Here is a 20289-nt window from a genome sequence, read left to right as displayed (position 1 = left end):
GGATGTGGTAGATATAAAAAAATGCGTAAAATTAATCACTGGAATAATTTGCCAATTTTCATTTTCAATCAAAATAGATGTATTCTCGAAATATTATAAGTAATCAGCAAGCCAAAATTTCCCAAACTTGTTTTTTAATTTGGTAGCAAACAGTTTAAATGTGGCAAAATGAGAAATCGACCATTCATTCTGATAGCGAAATTTTTAAATAAAAATCATACATTCTCGAGAGTTTTCAGAAAATTCAGGAGGTAACAGAACTTCAGACCAGTCACAAAGGCTCTGAGAGGACATACTCCATTACATGGTACAAACCCCATTTATTTCAGAACAGTTTTCCTTTGTAAGAATAAAATTACACTAAACATAAATGTTGTTTTATTATTCTAGAGAAGCCAACAAAAGCAGACAGAGATTTTGTTAACAGAAAGAAGTGGGGCATCACGAGGCATTACTTTTCCTAAAACAGATATATTTGAGATGGATTCCCGAGTACTTTTCAGTTGATGGGTTTGTTCCCACCAATATTCCCAGCAGAAGAGGGATGAAGAAGGAAAAATAGAAGAGAAGAAAAATACAAGGGAAAAAAAAAAAAAGAGAAAATAGAGTTCCTTCAGCTTTGGTAACCAGGGAGATAGGTATAAGATATATCAAATCTCAGAATATTTACATATCTAATTCACAGTTAAGGTATGAAAATAATCTCTTCACCATAAGTTTACTTGGGAGTAAGTCTCCATCTGTTTCCTGGGATTTCATCTTGGCTTGTAAATCTTGTATCCGTATGTGGTACAACAGAGAACTGATGATACCACCTCACTAATAGCATATAAACCATCGCTGAATTTCAACCCCCTTAAAATATAAAAGCAGCTCATTTCTGACAATGAATGCTGGAAAAAGGACATTGAATGACAAATCCAAGGTACGGTTCCTACAGAAAAAAGCCAACAGATGTTCACCATTAAGCGATACACCTGGCAGCTGCCGCCTGGCTGACCAGCGTATCTGTTACAAGTAGTGTGGTGTAATGAACGTGGGGAGTTCTTGTGGACGAATCTGTGAGAAATCAGGTTTCATTAGTTTGGCTTCTGAGAGAGCAACTTTTTAAAAGAATTTAGAGTGTTAACAATATCTTCCCTTTTACTAAGTTGCTTGGCCACAAAAGATTAATAAAAAAGCATGTGCATAGAGTAGGATGTAGGAACAGTTCCTAACTAGATCCAAACCCCTGCACACTATCTTCAGCTACATCTAATTAATTTTATATGCAGAACGAAGTACAGGGATAGAATCATGGAATGGTTTGGGTTGGAAGGGACGTTCAAAGGTCATCATGGCCAGGGACACCTTCCATTAGATCAGATTCCTCAAAGCCTCATCCAACCTGACCTTGAACACTTTCAGGGATGGGACATCCACAGCTTCTCTGGGCAACCTGTTCCAGTGCCTCATCACCCTCAGAGTGAAGAATTTCTCCCTTATGTTCATCTAAATCTCCCCTTTCAGTTTAAAACTGTTGCCCCTTGTCCTGTCACTACAGGCCTCAGTAAAAATGTCTCCCTCCATCTTTCCAATAAGCTCCCTTTATGTACTGAAAGGCCACAGTAAGGTCTCCATGGAGCCTTCTCTTCTCCAGGCTGAACAGCCCCAACTCTCTCAGCCTGTCTTCATAGCAGAGGTGCTCCAGCGCTCTAATCATCTTTCTGGCCCTCCTCTGGACCCGCTCCAGCAGCTCCATGTCCTTCTTGTGCTGGGGACTCCAGAGCTGAACACAGTATTCCAGGTGGGGTCTCAGGAGAGCAGAGCAGAGGGGCAGAATCACCTCCCTCGACCTGCTGGCCACACTGTTTTTGATACAGCCCAGGATAGGGTTGGCTTTCTGGGCTGCAAGCACCCATTGCTGGGTCATGTCCAATTTTTCAGAATGGACAATACAGTACGTAACTCTCCCTAACTCCTCAAAAATGCACTCTCCTGGCCCCAAATCACTCTGATTCAGGCTTCACGCAATTCAGGTAAGCCATGCGTCACGATTCTGAGTAACTCCTACTTCCTGTTAAGCTACACTGGAAGAATTCTTGCTTATCTTGCATGGCCATATTAATCCATTCTCTCAATTTTTCACTTACTGCAGGTTGTTGCCATTATGTTTGCACAATGTAATTTGATGTTTAAAATCTCAGCTGACTGCTCCAGCTGCTTACCACAGACAGCGCTGCGGGCCCAAGCGTTCATTTAGGAGGCTAAGCCAGACTCGGTCTGTACGATGCCTCCAATGTGACTCATCACCTATTCTCCAAAGAGAGGAATGACTACTGTGATGCAAACGTAGTCAGGACTGCAGAATATTTCCTCTGTTGCCTTGCAACAGTCTATGCTGATTCCTCAGGGGGCAAATGGATCCCCTGGGTCCTGTTCACCGTTAACTATCACTCTAAATGGCTGGACTTACTCGCATACAACGAGCAATAAGGATGGTAAAACACAATTCGTATGTTCTTGTATAACATAGCCTTACGTTTCCAAATACACTTTCTTCAAAAGGTCTTAGCATCTCCTACCTTTCCTACGATGCAGGTCAACGTAAATCAGCGGAATTTTTATTTCACAAGTAAACAGACATTGAGATGTTATTTTCAAGAACAGAAGGAAACATAAAGTGACCTATGCAGTAATTCTGGAAGGACTGACTTGGTAAAGCTTTGAGTTATTATTGACACAGAAGAAAAACAAAGATACAGCACATTCTCAAACAGTAGTTTAAAGGCACACGGGTTTAAGTACAAACACAGCCTAAAAAGAATCTTGAAGACCAAGCAGAGATAAAGTGCATGCAGATAAAGCAGGCCGTTCCAATTTTCACGTCTTTCAAAAAGCTGTATGACCACTTAATCTGTTTTCTCATCTTGGAAACTGTCTGCATCATTCATGTAGTCTTCAAGATCATTATATCGCTGCAAATAAAATAAAACCTGTATTAATCAAAGTCTAATAACTGAATTACATAAAGATTGCTTTTGCTTTTTCTTGAATACACTAACATGCCAATAACTATTCAGAAGCCATGATACCTGAAAGCTTGCTAAATGCAACTGTACTACAAGTTGCCTTAAAATAGTTCATAAAGTGTTTCTGAGTAAATCACAGTACTTCAGCGTGAACAGAAAACGTTCTTGCTGTGCCTCATGTACATGTTTACAGTCTAAGTTACAGCTTGAGTTTGCTGTGTTGCTGCTTTCAAATGGCACAGGAGCCTGCCCACCACAGCCCAGAGATCATGCAGCTGTCGAAAAGCTTAATGTCAATCTTCTGACACAAACTCTCTGTGAATGCAGCAGCACCATGCCACTGTTTGAGAGACTGGGTCAGCAGAAGTGGATGAACGGTTAAGCTGAGCTATATTACTGAAGCCCATTAATTCAGACCTGGTCAATTAAAATCAGATGTTTTACCTCAGCTTACTTTTCTTTACTTGGAAAAGGATAGATCAAATAACTTAGTCGTACCTTCTGAATCCACTCACTGTCTTCCAGCTGGCTGAAAAGCCGCTCGACGGTGTCTTTGACTGGTTCATCCTTAACACCATCCAACTCGGTAACGGAGCTGCAATCCACGTACAACTTGTATTTGAAGTGCTTCAAATTATGATAAACTCTTGTCCGATTTGCACACACCGTGCCAACCTTCAAAACCTAGGCCAAAGTGAACAAATCATTCCCTCTGACAGAAAGAGTGGCTAAGTCAGTCTAGTAAGATTTTATCAGTCAGTCTAGGAGGATTTTCTGAATTGTGAAATAAGGAGAAATGACACTACATGCATAAAATCAGTGCAAAACCATCTAAGTTTTCACAGCCACAGCAGAACAATTTTTGGGCAAGCAGGCAGCCAGCGAGTCTATGCAACGGCAGCTTATCAGCACTGCTTCCTTGCAAGCACAGCCATGTTTATAATTGGTAGTATCTTTCCTATCTCCTGGTGGAACTTTGTTACAAAATCACTAGCATTTTAGACAGCCATCACATTGTGAAAGAGAAATGATTTGATTATTTTGCTTAATGTGTAGTACTTCCTAGAGACACGAAGCACCAGTTCTAGCATTTTGTAGACTGAATAATATTCAGTGCTTCTTCAGTAAATACATATGAGTACAAATAGATATAGGTCTATAAACATATATTTAAGAAATATATAGAGAGACTGGATTCATAAATATAAAATCTGAAAACTGAGGTTTTATACAATGGAAATGTTAATCTGTAACTGTCTGGGAGATATAGCTAGGCCATAATGCTGTAGAAATCAGCTTCTGCATCTTCCAGTTATTACCAGTTTTACTTCTATAACTTCCATGCAGAACTGTCTTATTTAACAGTCTTCTTTACAGTAGCATTTATAGATAAACAAATGGTAAATACACATCCAAACACATAATCAGAGCATGGATTAGAGTAATTTTTCATCTATCAGCACTAACATTCAATACAGCCAAGTATTTGCACGTATCTTGAACTCAGATTTTATACAAAGATGTTAAACGGTCACGGTGTTTACCTGAAAATACTGAGTAATATACTGGTTTCAAGATTCTTTGGCAACCCTAAATCTTCCCTAAGAGTATATGAAATTGAAAGTGTGGGGAGGGAGAAAGAGTCAAAGTTCATCTGCATTTAAGGACATCCTGTGTTCCACAAGTGAGAGTTTTGTCCCATTTCCACAAGAGAAGTACTTCAAGTACACACGATGGCAAATCAGAAGAGGAATCTATCTCCTGCAAATGACCCACAGGTGCACCGATTACTACTTCAACCCATGGAGACAAAGCCCATCAGGTAAGAAATCTACATCTGGCTGGTTTTTGGTCAGATTTTCTACACTCAAAAGCAACGCAATTAATACAACTTCAGCTCCTGATACATACAGGAGAAACTGATTTAATTTTATGAAAAAAACTAACCCATCAAGTTACTCTTCAAGGGCAGCATTGTTTAGGACTGATGTCTTGTCACACCTTTGTGAGTAACAAGCAGGTGAATGGCTAAAGGTCAAAGTTCTTTGCGCCAGTAACGCAAGCTGCGACTGTATTGCTATTTCAGATTACACGCACGTATGTATCAACAAACCAACCATGTTATATATTGCCAATTACCCCTCTGAGCCACAACACTGATACCCTCTACTGCTTCCATAACCCGAATACTCCTTTCAGTTATGAGAAGGTGAAGTTTTAATCAATGCTTACAACCCACACTTTCAGGAAGCTTTTCTGAATGCGAGACCAAACGTTCGCACCTGTGAGCAGGTCCCCAGAACATCTGACCTACTTGTACAATCTGGCACTAGCAGTATCTTCTGACAGTAACAGAAAAGCATATTTATTTTTATAAAGATTATATAAACTAAATACATATATATAATTTATGTATTTTCTTAAATATATGAATATATTTAATTTCTTAAATATATTAACCAGCAATTCAAACGGTATAAGCACAGACACTCACTTAAAAGAACTTTTGATTCGACCTACAGTAGATGGTTATTAACTGAAATTTTAATCATTTTGAGATTAAAAAAAAAAATCTGTTACTATATCTCTACTCATCATGTACATGCACCTATATGCAGCTCCACTTCCTACTCTCCCCAAAACTGAAAAGCTAAGACTTGTGTTTGGTGCTATCGGTGCTTCTGCAGTGCAAGACCTACCAACCAACGCACAACCTTGATTTAATCCAATTTCCAGAAGTACCATTTCAAATACTGAAACAATCAAGAACTGAACTGTGGTGTTTCATAGAGCATTTCATGACTTTTCAAGTATCCCAAGCAATGAGGTGCAGCATCTGGAACATTATGTGATGTAAAATAGGAGATACCATTCTGCACCAAACTGATGGCCCAGTTCTCTCCCTGCAACAACAGCTAGCAGGAGGTATTTAAGAAGTCAGTATAAGATGCAGGATGAACACCAGAACAATCGTAACATTGCCACACAGCTTCTAGCAGTCAGCACTTAAGACAGTCTGTATCATCCCATCTATCATGTTCTACACTGTGGAGGAAGCTTCCCCATGAACCTGTCTATTCCCTTTTGGGACCCACTAACACTTCTTGCTTCTAAAGTATTTTGTGGCAATGAGTTTCATACTTTATTTATGTGTGAGGTGTAAAGTATTTCTACATAGGAGAAATGCCAGAGGAAAATAGCTAAACATCATATAATGTCATTACGTATTGTGTTTTTAAAGCAAGGAAGATTATCTAAAAATACAATGCTATTTCGGAATGCAGCTTTGGAAAGAATCTCAGTACTGTACTCATTCTAATTTTTTCCCCTCGCAGTTCTCAGTCACTCTGTCCTAATGCTTAACTTATCTACTCAAGCTGGCCGTATCAGCCAAAGTTGTGTTAAATCACTTTGTATGGAATGCAGGAGCACGGCCTGACAACAGCACAACATGTAGTGACTGGATCCATGTCCTCCAAGCGTGATTACAAAGGGAAGTAGAACACCAAGACTGAGAGCAGAAAAGTTTATAATCCAGGTGACACAGGAGCAAAGAAGCGTGGGGGACACCTACACCTCTAAATCGTTGGATTCTGCCTGGCCACGGAGGAATGAGAATTGGCAGCTACACATCCAACAATCACTGCAAGCCTAAGCAAAACTGGAACAGCTGTTTCTCTTCTCTTTCTACTGGCAAAGCAGAATATTTCAGAGATGAGAGAAAAGGAAAGTTTTATGCAGAAGAGAAGGGTTGGAGGTCTGTTTTTGTTCTCTCCACATCCACTTTTCTCAGGCATTTTCAAATAAAACTGTAGAAATAGTCCAACTACGTGTTTCCATTGAATCTGATCTGCAGTGCTGAACTGCCTTCTCTTTCAGTCAATTAAGTTCTTGAAGTGCCAGTTTCATGTATCTCTGTGTGCCTTTTTTCTTTCTTTTTTTTCCCTCCTCTCTTTTTTCTCAATTGGCAGGACAACTTGACCAATGCATTGCCGGCAGAACTTCAAAGACTACTTGAGAACAGTACCTTTAGCAGTCTGAATTACAGGTCACCATAAGAACACAAACGTTGCATTACAAAGGCACTATCAAAAATGACTGGAAAGTGCTCAATAATTCTCTCTCCTGGGTCTGTTCTACAGCCCCTGAGCTATATTGAGCATGCACATAACATCTCACCAGTTGCTGCGGTACATAGACTAAAAAGAGCTCTCATTTTCTACTGTTAAGCTGAAGAAGACAAAAATGAGCTAGCAAGTTAGTTCAATATTCAGTAGAATATTTCAGTTTTTTTCCAAAGTGAAAAATAGCCAATGCTTTATGTAGGACAAAGTTTGGACAGCAGTGAGGGAATTGCTACTGTTATTTCCACAGTTAAGTTGGAAGTTAAGTAAAGATTAAATTCTCGTGCTAGGTCACTTATTATTTTTGGTTAGATAAGGCACATACCTCCCATGAAAAACTGAAAAAAATTAAATTAGTGATCTACATTTAGAGACCTGTGTGTAAGGAAGAATAAATTGACTGTGCAATGGCCTGCAGTATCAGTGCTAGTACGATTGCCAAGGACTTACTTTTTCCTGCAATAAACAAGGGGAAAAGCCTTGCTGGAAAAGCCTGGTTCTCTTGACTATCATGCACATGCAGACTTAGCAAAACAGGGTATTAACAACTGCTGCTCACAAAGGTCTGTAATCTATTTAAGAAGAACTGTGGCACAGATTTGCTTAGATTCTGCACTACACACAGAGCCCAATATGATGACGTAATGATAATCCCACTGATGTCCCTCAAATCTCCAAGTTAGAATACTTGCAAAGATACAGGCCTGAGCTTCAGTAAGGTGTACTTCCAGTTTCATGAGGGCTTCACTTTATTTTTATGTAAGAAATCCTATTATACCCCATTTCAAAACATATTGTAAATACAACTTTTTCTGACACTTTTTTTCTTTCCAGCAAATACTGTGAGGAACTTTCAGCTGTATTCAGAATTCTTTTACGCTCAAAGAAAAGGAATATATTTTCTACACCTCCTGAAAGGGAAGAAAGGCAGAACTTGAGTATCAGCTTGGTACACAACTGTAGCAATATTTTATTCTTGCAAAATCGTGTGCTTTGAGTTTATCATAAAAGGACATGAATTACTTTACTTAGGAAGGTCATATGCATACCTAATCATAACAATTACTGGTAGCTGTAAATTTGAAAGGAAGATCCCTAAATATTAGTAACAGCCAGGTTCTTAGAGTCAAAGTCTTCTAAAGTTTCAACTGTGAAATGTAACAAAATTAACTGCTCAAGTCATCTAAAATGATTGCCTAGTGTGACATCATGTAACAACATGAAAGATGTGTTTCATTCCAAAAATGCAATTTAATACAAAATGTCCTAGTAGAGACAACTGAGTGAGAAAAAGACACCAGATTACCTAAACGGACGTGTTCCCTAGTTGTTTGGTCAGGCAGTTCTGATAATGCAGTAATGAGAAAAAGGCTCTAATAAAATGTATTGAGGTAGTTAGGAACAAGTTTTCTCAAAAGGAGGTGAGCAATTTCAAGTGTCAATGCAACTGAGACGTCGAGATGCTTTGTCCTGGCTGAATAGCTACATGGGAAATAGCAGATGTGAAAAAATCTGAAGAACGAAGCCGTAAATTCTGACTAGGCTGCACTTAGACTCTTCCAACGACAACCGCTCTATTTAATTCAACGTTCTGACCTTGACTGCTGGAGTGCACGTGGACTCTCCAAACACTAGAGGCACAGAATTAGCAAACCTAGTGACGCAATGCAGAACGAACCTTACTTCAAACAAAACAGGAAACACAATCGTTCAATAGAGATGATTGTCCATTATACAGAAAGTAACTTTTGTAATGTTTCTGAAAGTTAATCAATGCAAGATTCCTGCTGGGAAAGTCACAAGGGCATTATAGGCACGCAAAAGGTAAGGGGATTTCAAGTGACCCAATTTCAGTGAAAAGGCATTCTGATGTTTAGAATACATGTAAATCTAAGGCAAATGTCATTCTTGATTTAAAGCCTCAGATTCCTGGCATATGGAGATAGGATCTATTCAAGATAAAAAAAAAAAAGCCATAGAATTTCTCAGGTACTTGGTGAAAACCAGGAACGCCAGGCATATTCAGAGCATCACTCAGTCATGTGATTTCTTTACCACTGCTTTTCCTTTCTTTAAGATATGCATTCACTTTAGGACTTTCAGTCATCTATTAAATGTTCTCTGACAAAACAAAAAGATGCTTTAGAAATAACCAATTGAGTGCTCGTATTAGAACTTTGGTTAGTATGTGAATCCTCATGTGTGCTGTCGGCCTCTTTGACACACAGTGTCAGACTGCCTCCCCCTGCGCCACAAAAGACAAGCACGCCGAGTAGGATGTGTAGGATGCTATGTAGAGTTTCCTTCCTGCCCTGGATGAGACTCGGACTGTAGAGATTTGAAGCAGAGGAAAAATTGAGGCAAATGTCGATTTTGACTTGAGGGCAAGAGTTATCAATAAACTCCATTGTATGTCTTAGAGCTCTTTATCTTTTTTATAACGAAGTGCAGCTCAGGGTTGGGTATACTTCCTAGTGCTTACTGCAGTGCAAGTAAATGTGCTACATCAGGTACTAACATTCAAGTGGCAAAAGCAGGGAGGAAACATCACACTGATCACTGGGATGCAGGTAAACCCAAAGGCCACAGAAAACCCATCAGATTAATCTTCCTGATACGTTTATTTGAGGATACCCTTCATTACCTCTTTCTCAACATACAAGAAAGGATGAGAGGGGGCAGAGGGGGGAATGTCTCTACTCATACTTTTACGTTTCATAGGAACTTCCTTCATAATTCCTAGCTAAATCCAAGACTATACTTCTCCAAACTGCAAAATGGTCCTCATATTTTAAAAATTAATAGGGTTTAGACATGGAAGTACAGTAGCTTAACTCTTGCCACTAGCATTATAGACATTAGACGTGTTGATAGGATTTCTATTCTTTGTATAATTTTCTGTAACACTAGACAAAGCTTAAAAATAATTATATAGGGTGCTTGTTTGAAGTTACCTGCTTGTCATCTGGCATGAAGTCATCTGCTTCCAAAGTCCTACTATTATAAAGCTTCCCAGAGAGCAGCACATTAAATTTACAATACCGATTCAATTCACAGGCCTGACATGACATATTTGTTGGATTTTTCAAGATTATGCGAACATCTGGGTAACAATCCACACGTTCCTGAAAAACAGATTTCAAATAACATTAAAGAATCTCTGTAAACTGAAAGATGCCTCAAATAGGCTGCCGAGTACTCTGTACTCACACAAAATTAGTGCAGGAGAAACCAAAGAGATTAAAATCTGAAGTCTTTCACCATTCAGTTGCAAACATGTACCTTCTCAATCATTTTCCAACACTTCACTCAGTTCTTTCAGCTTCAGACCTAATGAATTTTTTCCAGCATCATGGCACTTATTTTTCTCTCATCTCTTTTTTTAGAGAGAGTGGCTGTGCAGCTACATCAGTTGGTCTGCTTCAAATAAATACATTGCATCTCTCTACTGGCCATACTCCATTATTACAGTAATTATTAGATCACCACACCTGTCACACTAATACTATTCTAGTAATTAGCATACAATCACTAAGTTACTGTATATTGACTTCATTTTCTTTGAAGTAGTAGAAGGTTCATTATGAACATACCGGTTTATCTTTTTGTGGGAGGAGGAAGAAATTTTTTTATAAAATGTAGCAAATGACAAAAAAAATCCTCAAAAAGTCATCTGCTGAAGTTAGCAGGAGAAGCGTTCAGGTAACTGAGTGTCCTGGTTTTAGCTGGGACAGGGTTAGCTCTTCTTTTTAGCAGCTAGAAGAGCTCCATGTTTCGGTTTTACTCAGAGGCTCGCTCTGAGAAGAATGCTGATAGCAAGCTGATGTTTGAGACTCCAAGGACTTTTCAGTGTGCCGGAGTGCAGAAGCATGGCGGGATAAGGGGGGAGCATAGCTGGGACAAGGGGGACATGATTCCCCTTGTGATTTGTGGTGGAACTTAAGATTGAGAGCCAAACTGGCCAATTAGTATTCCGTATCATGCAGCGTCATGCCCAGTATAAAAGTGAGGGACAGCCGGACAGAACGGCTTTTGCGCTTTGGCTCTTTCGCTGCTTCTGCTCTTTTGTGCTTGCTGCACTTTTGCTCTATTGCCTTTTCCCCCCCCTCTCTCTCCCAGTACTCCCACTCTCAGAGTACTCTCTCTCCTCCCCCCCCCCCCCCTCTCTATTTCGGGGCCTCGCGTTTGTCCGGGATTTGCAGCTTTGGGACGAGACGGGCTTTGCATACGAGGGGGTGGTGAGCATCTATACTGTGTATTAAATCATCTGTATTAAATTGTTCTTATCTCAACCCACGGGTTTCCCGTTTCTCCTTTAATTCTCTCCCTCCTTCCTGGGGGTGGGAGAGGGTGAGTGACCGGCTGTGTGTGAGGTTCGGCCTAACCCACGACACTGAGAACAGATTCTGCTCTGTTACCTGAACGTTTATCTGATTGTGAACACACAAAATACTTTTAATACTTATAAGTATCAAAACAAGTTAAATAAGGTAAAGAACAATGAGTTTCTACTAAAAAAGTATATATAAGTATACCAATTATTGTACCTTTACCGAGAATTACAGTATTAAAAAAAATATCTGTCAGCAATAATATGATTTGGAGCCCACTTCACTATTTAAAGGAGAAGCTACATACCTTGTATCGATCTTTCCAGCGACTTCTAGAGATTAAATTCTCGAGACGAGGCTGAATGAAGCGGTCATCCAAATAATGAAGCGAGAGCAACATGTCTTGCGCGTATTTCTTCTGTCTCGTTCCATCTGTTCAGTGAAAGTCATTACCAATTTGCTGACCGCCCTATGTTGTACCAGCTTCTTCAAATCAAACTTTCAAGGACATTATGCTTCTGCATAATAAGAACTATGAATTATTTTAATACATTATTACTGAATACGTCTGCTACGGTTATCCATAGAAGTGATCCATGCATCTTGATAAAGTGATATGTTTAATAATTTAAACGTCTGTATCACAAAAGGTACAGGAATAAACTCTACAATCAAGGTTGAAGTGAAAAGCTGTTATCTCAAATGGAGACAAAAGAATGGAAAAAGAAGGGGGGGAAGTGTTTTGCTTTTTGTCCAGTTTATGTCAGCTGTTTATTATGTATAAGGGAGGAGGATGCAATCCATGAAAATAAACTGCTCCGAGCTGCTTCACAGCAGAAATTTTGACAACTCTCTTTGCCACTTATAAAGAACACATAGAAACTGACCTTTACACTTCAGCAGCACAGTTAGATGCCTTGAGTTAGGCAGTATAAGTACTTCCAAATACTTACTCAAGCAAAAGAAATAAGCAAGTATGAGGATGAGTAAAACTACCACTATTCCACAACTGTCTCCCAAATATGTACTGGATGCCAGGAATTAAACAAGACTTTCATAGGTGAAGGCCAGTTCATATTCTCTCAAGGTTCTCCATGTACAGACATAGAAATTAACTCAGCTGCCTTCCCTGGCCTTTTAGCAATGCTGTTATCGAACACACAGAACCGAGAAGGACCACTGGCTACCTAGCTTTTTCCATAAAAACAGTTAATTGTCATTATTGTTATAGACACTGTAGTTACAATTAATTGTTTTTCCATATTGACACACACATTTTCAGTAAGTCAGCTACACTAAAAGCTTGAAGAGGCTGTGCTAGACCATAAAGAAATCCCTCACAATAAAAAGCAAGTCTGAACTCTAATACTAAAGTAGCTGCTCTGGATTCAAACTAATGAAGAAATTCACCTCCATTAACTCAGAAAAACCCATTCTGAATTATAAAAATATATCTTTGCAATGCTAGGCTATGTTCATACTGTACAATGTTATACAATATAATGAATACAACCTCCGATTCACCCATACAGCTGATCTACTTCCAGCACCTTGGCAGTAAGTCGTTAGTTTTGTAGAGCAAATACAATTTGAAAGAGAAGGAAGCTATTACAACACAAATCTGGCAAAGTTTACTTATCACTTTTCATAAGCTTGTTCTCACTTGGTAAAACAAAACAAATCCAACACCAGAAAGAACTAGCAGTGGTAGGTGAAAGACATTTTTAGCTCCAAGAATATACAGCCTTTATTCTGAAGTCTCCAATGTACTTCAGTTTCTCCATTCCCTCTTAGTTCCTGATGACACCACAACTTCCTCTCTGTGGCACTTTGCTGACTCCTTTCGCAACCTGACACTGACAGTCCTCTCATTAATCCCATCTTTACAGCGCTCCTGAAACTACAGGTAAGGGTGCCATGCAGCCCCACTAGGCCAAACACCAGAACGCGCTTCCTCAGCTAGAACGAGACAAGAAGTACTGACTGCAGCTAAAATTTATTTGTTTTATTTGAAAGCACAAATGTTAAAAAAAAACGAAAAGAAAAAAAAAATCAGATCTAGAGTAACCTCCATAACTAAAATAATTTATTATCCATCAAAGTCCTCAGAAAAAGCTACGAAGTACGCGACATTTTGACAAATCAGCTGGCCTTGCAATGTTCTCATCCAGATATCTACTTTGAAATTAATTTCTCTTTCATGCTGGAACTGTTACTACTGATCAGTAGTACAGAAACACTTCCCTACATCTCAGAATGCCTTCTAGGCTTAAATTAATTAAATCTACACATTTTTCCAAGATTACTCTATCCTTTTCAGATAGATTTCCACCCCACCCCACCACCCCCAAAGTTACAGAGCAGCAAAACCAAGAACAGATCTCAGGACTCACAGTCTTATACTCTAATCAGGAGTCACATCTTTCCCTAGAATAAATGTCTTTGTATAACTTTGAATGCACTATTATATTACTTAGTGCAATTTACTTACCATATAACGAGCTCAGAAAAGTGTCATCAATTGCATTTATGAGGAAAGCCTTTACTATTCTTTTGAAGTGTACATAATGATCGCAGCGAGATACTGGGAAGAAAGAAATATAAACAGAATTTACAAAAAAAAAAAAAGTAAGCAATGTTAAAAGTCCTGTAAGAAGAACTCTTTTTTTCATTAATGTAAATTTAGAATTTTGAAGTCCTTTAAATATGGATTTAAAAATAATTTCAATGTACAACATCCACACTCTTAAGATCTTGTCTTTAAATAGCGCTTCTTATCCCAATGATCTTAATGAATTTTAGCATCCTAGTCACACTGCTTTCAGCAAGGAGAGCCCACAGTAAGAGCTACAAAACACTCAAATAAGAGAATAATTTGCTCAATGAATAGCAGGAAATAATGCAAACCAGAGAAGGCCAGGCTTATGAGGCTTTTTGTTTGTTTGTTAATTTGTTTTCTCTTTTTTCTAACTTTCTTTCAAATACACACAACTGTCTTCACGTCTTTACTGGGGAAAAAATACCACAAATACTCGTGACCACCTATACTAGCACCGACTGTCCAGTCAGCCCATACTCGCTTCTGAACAACAAAATACGTAAGAGGAGAACTAGCATAAAGTTCTGTTTCAAATCTCTCTGCTCCATCCAGATATCAGTTTTCATACAAAGACCAACTTTTGACAAAATGACAAAAGCTTTCTCACTTTGTGCAGTTGGGCTGAAATTGACTCATGAATTCATAAACCCCTACAGACCAGTGCTCCCAATTCTCACCGCCATGGAATAAAAATACATTTTAAAAAAAGTAAAATCCCAAGCCCCACGAACCCCAAACTCATAGCAAGAATTTTACATCACTCTTCAGAACAGAATTCGGCCAGAATTAACATAGTTGCTCTTAGCATATATCAAAAGATGGAGGATGATGCTTTTAGGTCTCTAGAGGAATGATTGCATCATAGGTGGCTTACTTCATCCTAAATCAGACCAGCTTAGAAGACCTGTGCAATAGGATTCCCCTTCCTTCCCCTCAAATTATACCCTCCCTTTAATAAGATGCAGAAAGACTGTAAAAGTTTACTGTGGAAATCAAGAGTACTTTCACAATAAACTGAAGCCTTTTAGGAATCTGTTTTTAAACTATTACATCCCATTGCACAGTATTTGTATTTACAGTCCATCAATGCTTATTGCAGCACTACAAGCAGGTTATGCATGCAGAATTGTCACTAATTTTGATCTTACAGTGTGGGACATAGTAGGCCAGCAACTCGCTATTTGATATATTTAGTCCCTTCTGTTGTGGCTGATTTTCAGTCTTCACGCCGTCTGTGTTGTCATCATCATCTTCCTCTTCCTCTACTATAAAATCTTTCATGCTGTCACTGTCAGTTTCACTACCTTCTGTCGGTGTGATGGATAAGTGACAGAGTGGTTCCTCTTCTATTTCTGCTTCACCATTAGAATCCTAATTAAATTTTTAAAAGTATTTAAAACAGAAGAATTTTCAGTATTTGCACTAATAAAATACTACGTATACCAGATAAGGGTTTTTTACCTTCCCATAACACCATTTGTTCAATTAACAGGAAATAATACGCTTCCAAAAAATGCATCATTCTGTACTAGATGACAATTACTTTCAGCTTTAAATCAACCATCTCCATGTACCTCTCTTCAGTCTGTATGTAGAAATTAAGCCAACATGATATCTCTAACTCACTTCAGCAGGTATTTTACTTATTGATAAAAACAATTTGATAGTCCTCTCATGTCTTTTCTTTAGAGAAATAAAGGAATGACAAAGAAGTTTTTCCCTTCTGACTACATAGAGAAGAAAGATACTTGCATTTTAAGCTGTTTAGTCAGCAGAATGCCTGAAAGAGCAAGTGAAAGGAAATTCTTAAATCCTGTGACTAAAATTAAATTCAAGACAAAGGTTTTCAGCAGTCAATACTGTTGTCTAGTTGCTGCGACAACTTAAAATATGGCAGAACTACTGATTTGTCATGACTAAAAAATAAAACAAAATAAATAAAATCCCACTGATTTATATCTATTAGTCTTCACCTTCCCCTACACTATTTTCTATAATTAAATTTCAAAGATAAAATCCAGACCTCACAACTTTCACTGCTGCAGGACCTCTGAGTTGATCTTTGTTTTGCAAGTTCTTTCAGTTTTGCAACCACTTTCTGTTTCCTATTAGTAGAAACCTTTTCTGTAGAGCAGGTTTTATCAGGTTGCTGTTCTTCAGAACTCTCATCTTCATCCATTATACAGTGGCGTTTAGCAAAAACTTTTCTAACAAGTATATCACTGTCCTCACTTTCATCACTGTCATACAAGACAGAAGTGTTCAACCTTTTACGCTTCCCAGGCACGATCCGCTCATCCTCACCATCTTCTGCTACTTCCCCATCGTGGCTCTTCTCTTCCTGACCTGAAAGAGTGTTCTTCACAACAGTTTCATTTTTTTCATCAACTTCATCTTCTGATGCGGTAGGCTCTTCCTCCTCAGAGGTACGTGAGGATTCATCACTGCTGTCAAGCAGTATGAGCTCCCTTTTAGTTCGTCTCCAATCGACTCGGGATTTGAATGGCAGTTCTGTTCCTGCTGTCTTATTTCTTGTTTCGTATCTTCTGACAACTGCTTTTATCTCCATTGGAAGGCTGTGACAACATACCAAAATACAAACCACTAAAATAAAGCACTTATTACGTTATGACATTAAAAATGTATCAGGGCATGCCTATTTTATCACATACGCTTATGACTTATGAATCATTAAGAGACACGGGCAGAAATCAGCGCCAAACACGACTAAGCAGGCACAGCAACTCCTGAGGAGGGTGCACCTTACTCAAAAACCGCCGAAGAGCAGAACTGCCCACACCCAGCGCGAGCGAACCGGAGAAATCAGCCCTGAAGTGCAGCTACAGACCCCACCATCCCCTTCGACACCGGAGCCCACAGCCGAGGCCGAGCTGCTCCGCTCCCGAGGAGCGGCGGCCGCCGCCCGTTCAGGGCCCACTGAGGAGCGGCCGCGGCCGCGGCCCTCAGCTGGCAGGGAGCGCCCCGCACGGGCCGGCCCCACCCGCGCGCCGCGCAGCACGACCGGCACGGCAGGGGCGCCCGGAGGGGCGCCGCGCCCAGCTGCTGCCGCCCGCTCTGCAAAGCGGGCCGGGCCCGGGCCAGCAGAGCTCGTCCCGCCCGCAGCCATGGCGGCCACGGCACACACAGACGCCCCCAACCACCCCCCCGTCCCTCAGCCGCCACTTTTACCGCCAGCGTTCCCGCGGTTCTGCGTTCGAGCCGCTGAGGAGAGACGACCGCCCCCCGGCGCTGCGCGCGCCGCGATTGGCCGCCCCTCCTGTCACTCAGCTGCCGCGGTGTTTACGGAAGTGCCGGCGGGCCGCGGCGAGGCGCGGAAGGGGTTGTGTGTCACGTGGCGTGCCTGCGCTTTGCGGGTTGGCGCGCAGTGCTGGAGGTGCGGAGGTCGCGGGTTCGAGTCCTCCCCGCGGCACGGCACGGCGCAGCACGCCTCACTGCTCTCTGCGCCGGCGCCTCATCCGGCGGCATTAGAGCGCGGTGGTTTGGTTGTGGTCGCGGTTTTGCTCACCCTAGATGTATTCCTGAGGAAAATCCGTGTGGCTTTGAGAGGTGTGGTACCTCCCCCAGGGGGCTGCCGGTGACCGCCGCTGGTGGCTGGCCACTGAGGAGCGGCCCGGCCTGAGGCCTGCCCTGCCAAAGCACCGTCCTCACAGCCACCAGCACTCTTCCTGTCTGCTGCTGCGGGAAAAATCCCGCAAAATTTATTGCATTCAACCTCTAAATGTCGGGGGACATGGAAGCAGGCGGTAGAGAAGGTTATGGCAGCTGTGGCGAAGGGGGTGTTTTGAGGATGCCAGGCTGGGGCCCAGCTGGAGCAGAAATCCCAGCAGTGTCCGGGCTTGGGAAAGCTTCTGCGAGCCAACCTGACCTCTGTGGGCCTCTTAGAAGAAAAAAGCGCTTTCTTTGGTGTCTGTGAATTGCGTTTTGGGTACGGTGCCTGCAGCGTCTCGTTGGGCCCCGTGGTCAGGAGCAGGAGTGTGCGGAGCGCTCTGGTTCCCTGCGGCTCATGCTGTATCTATATAGAAAATCAGAGGCTGGGTGACATAGAGAGGTCCTGCTGGTGCCAGTGCTCGAGGAGAGACCTGCCAGCTCAGCACAAGGCTCTTTTTCTTGGTAAAGCAACTTTGCACCATGCACTGAATTGCTGAGCATGTGCGCTGCTCTGAGCTGGGGCTGGCCCTCAGAAATGGAGGTTAGGGGATGAGGTCTGAACGTTGCCTTAGTTACAGGAGAAAGTGGGAGCATTGCAGCAGCGAGTTTGGGAGATGGAGGGTACAATAAATTCATGAGGAAGGAAGTTGCACTACTTTCGCTTCTCAAAGAGCAAGACATTTTCTGGATGAGTATATGCAGGAAACTATTAACGTCTACAGTAATGAGGTTCTGTTGTTTTTCTGCTTAAAACAGCTATTGAACAGGATGATGGTTTCTGTTCAGAGCTAATGCTCTTACAGATGCATTTTAATAACGAGATTCATGTCTTAAATTTGCTCTGCTTTGCTTGGTCTGCGGTATTCTACTACTGCGGTAACTACTGCTACCTTGGAACTCATTTTGCTGGCATCTTTTGTGCTGTTTTAACAAGATCTTGTAAACATCTCCATGTATTTCTTTAAAAATAGGTGGTAGTGAAACCACAAGGAGATGAAATAGATTGAAATGAAAGACAATTCTTTCTCCTCTTATTTGCATAGCACTGCTATGGATTTCACGTGGTGAGGGGGTGTGGACTGGTGCTTATGTAGATGGTGGGTTGATTTGCCACCAAAATGTTTATGTTGCAAGGATTAGGATGGTTATAATTCAAGGATTACATTGCTTTAAGGAATTTATAGTCCTGGGCTGACGTTTCTTTTAATTGCTTTAAATTTTAAGTCGGTACGTGAATTTTCAAATAAGTAAACGGATCAGAGCCTAGGATTTAATGTTTCCACCAAACGGCGGTGGAAGTTACCACTTAGGGGTACTATTCTTTCTCTGGTTTCCATCGCGTTTCTTGCTTCTAACGTCGCCACCTAGTGATAAAAGGCACGAAGAAAACCTTGTCGTTCTAGTGCTCTAGTACAGGAGACAGGAATAAAGTAATTTCAGTGAGTATGTTGTATGTAACTAAAGAAAATATATCATAAATATATATTTTTTGCTTAAATAGCATGAAGAGTTTCAGTTATGAATACTGGCTTCTGAAGGACAACCAAGAAGTCTTTCTTATGCACAATGCTGAAAGATCTTGTCTTGATTTTTCTGATGATTTTTCAGGCAAATGTAGAGTCCCAGTCTGAGAGGAATCTGCACTGTGGGATCCTGTTGTGTCCTCAGATTTGAGAAGCGGACTTCCAGTAAAGACACACAAGTTTTCCAAACAGACCAGTTTTTCTCAAAGTTGTTCTCTAAATGTCTTAAAATGTTCCCTACGCATTAAACAAACTCATCTGTCACTTAGATGCAATTTATTTCATAGATTTCATAGATTTCATAGATTTCTAGGTTGGAAAAGACCTTAGAGATCATTGAGTCCAACCATCCCTAATCCCCATTAAACCATATCCTCAAGTAGATCATCCACCCTATTCTTAAACACATCCAGGGATGGGGACTCAACCACCTCCCTGGGCAGCCTATTCCAGTGGCTGACAACCCTTTCAGAGAAGAAATACTTCCTAACATCCAACCTGAATCTCCCCTGACTAAGCTTATGCCCATTTCCTCTTGTTCTATCACCCATCACTAATGTAAAGAGTCCTTCCCCTACCTCCCCACCATCTTTTCTCAAGTATTTATAGGCCGTAATCAGGTCTCCCCTCAGCCTCCTCTTCTCCAGGCTAAACAGCCCCAACTCCCTCAGCCTCTCTTCATAAGTTTTATTTTCCAGCCCATTGACCAGTTTAGTCACCCTTCTTTGGACTCGCTCCAGGAGCTCAATATCTCTCTTAAAGCAAGGGGCCCAAAACTGGACACAATATTCCAGGTGTGGCCTCACCAGTGCCGAGTACAGGGGCAGGATCACTTCCCTGCTCCTGCTGGTCACACTATTCTTGATACACGCCAGTATCCCATTGGCCTTTTTGGCCACCTGGGCACACTGCTGGCTCATATCAAGCCGGTAGTCAACCAACACCCCCAGGTCCTTCTCCGCCAGGCAGCTCTCCAGCCACTCTTCCCCGAGCCTATAGCGATGCTTGGGGTTTTTATACCCCAAGTGAAGG

At 41.0% G+C, this 20289-nt stretch overlaps 1 protein-coding gene across 1 annotated transcript; it reads right to left on the bottom strand.

Annotated features, from left to right (window-relative positions):
- Nucleotides 1–1682: 1682 nt before the first annotated feature.
- Nucleotides 1683–17294, bottom strand: CCDC82 (coiled-coil domain containing 82). The gene is made up of 8 exons (XM_086621859.1): nucleotides 17255–17294; nucleotides 16089–16641; nucleotides 15214–15436; nucleotides 13958–14050; nucleotides 11774–11898; nucleotides 10090–10260; nucleotides 3510–3695; nucleotides 1683–2957 (listed from the first exon to the last, which is right to left on the bottom strand). Exons 2-8 carry the CDS (start codon nucleotides 16632–16634, stop codon nucleotides 2892–2894), a joined length of 1410 nt encoding a protein of 469 aa, XP_086477985.1. The 5' UTR covers nucleotides 16635–16641; nucleotides 17255–17294; the 3' UTR covers nucleotides 1683–2891.
- Between the last annotated feature and the right edge of the window lie 2995 nt (nucleotides 17295–20289).

Source organism: Tauraco erythrolophus, chromosome 1 (genome assembly GCF_009769465.1).
Source record: "Tauraco erythrolophus isolate bTauEry1 chromosome 1, bTauEry1.pri, whole genome shotgun sequence".
NCBI lineage: Eukaryota > Metazoa > Chordata > Aves > Musophagiformes > Musophagidae > Tauraco > Tauraco erythrolophus.
This window is presented reverse-complemented; position numbering and strand designations above follow the sequence as displayed.

Coding starts and splice junctions, on each gene's coding strand:
- CCDC82 (XM_086621859.1), bottom strand. CDS start 16,634: ATGGAGATAAAAGCAGTTGTCAGAAGATACGAAACAAGAAATAAGACA. Junction 3,696..10,089: donor TCATGCCAGATGACAAGCAG/GTAACTTCAAAC, acceptor ACTTTGGCCTAG/GTTTTGAAGGTTGGCACGGT. Junction 2,958..3,509: donor ACAGTGAGTGGATTCAGAAG/GTACGACTAAGT, acceptor TTTTATTTGCAG/CGATATAATGATCTTGAAGA.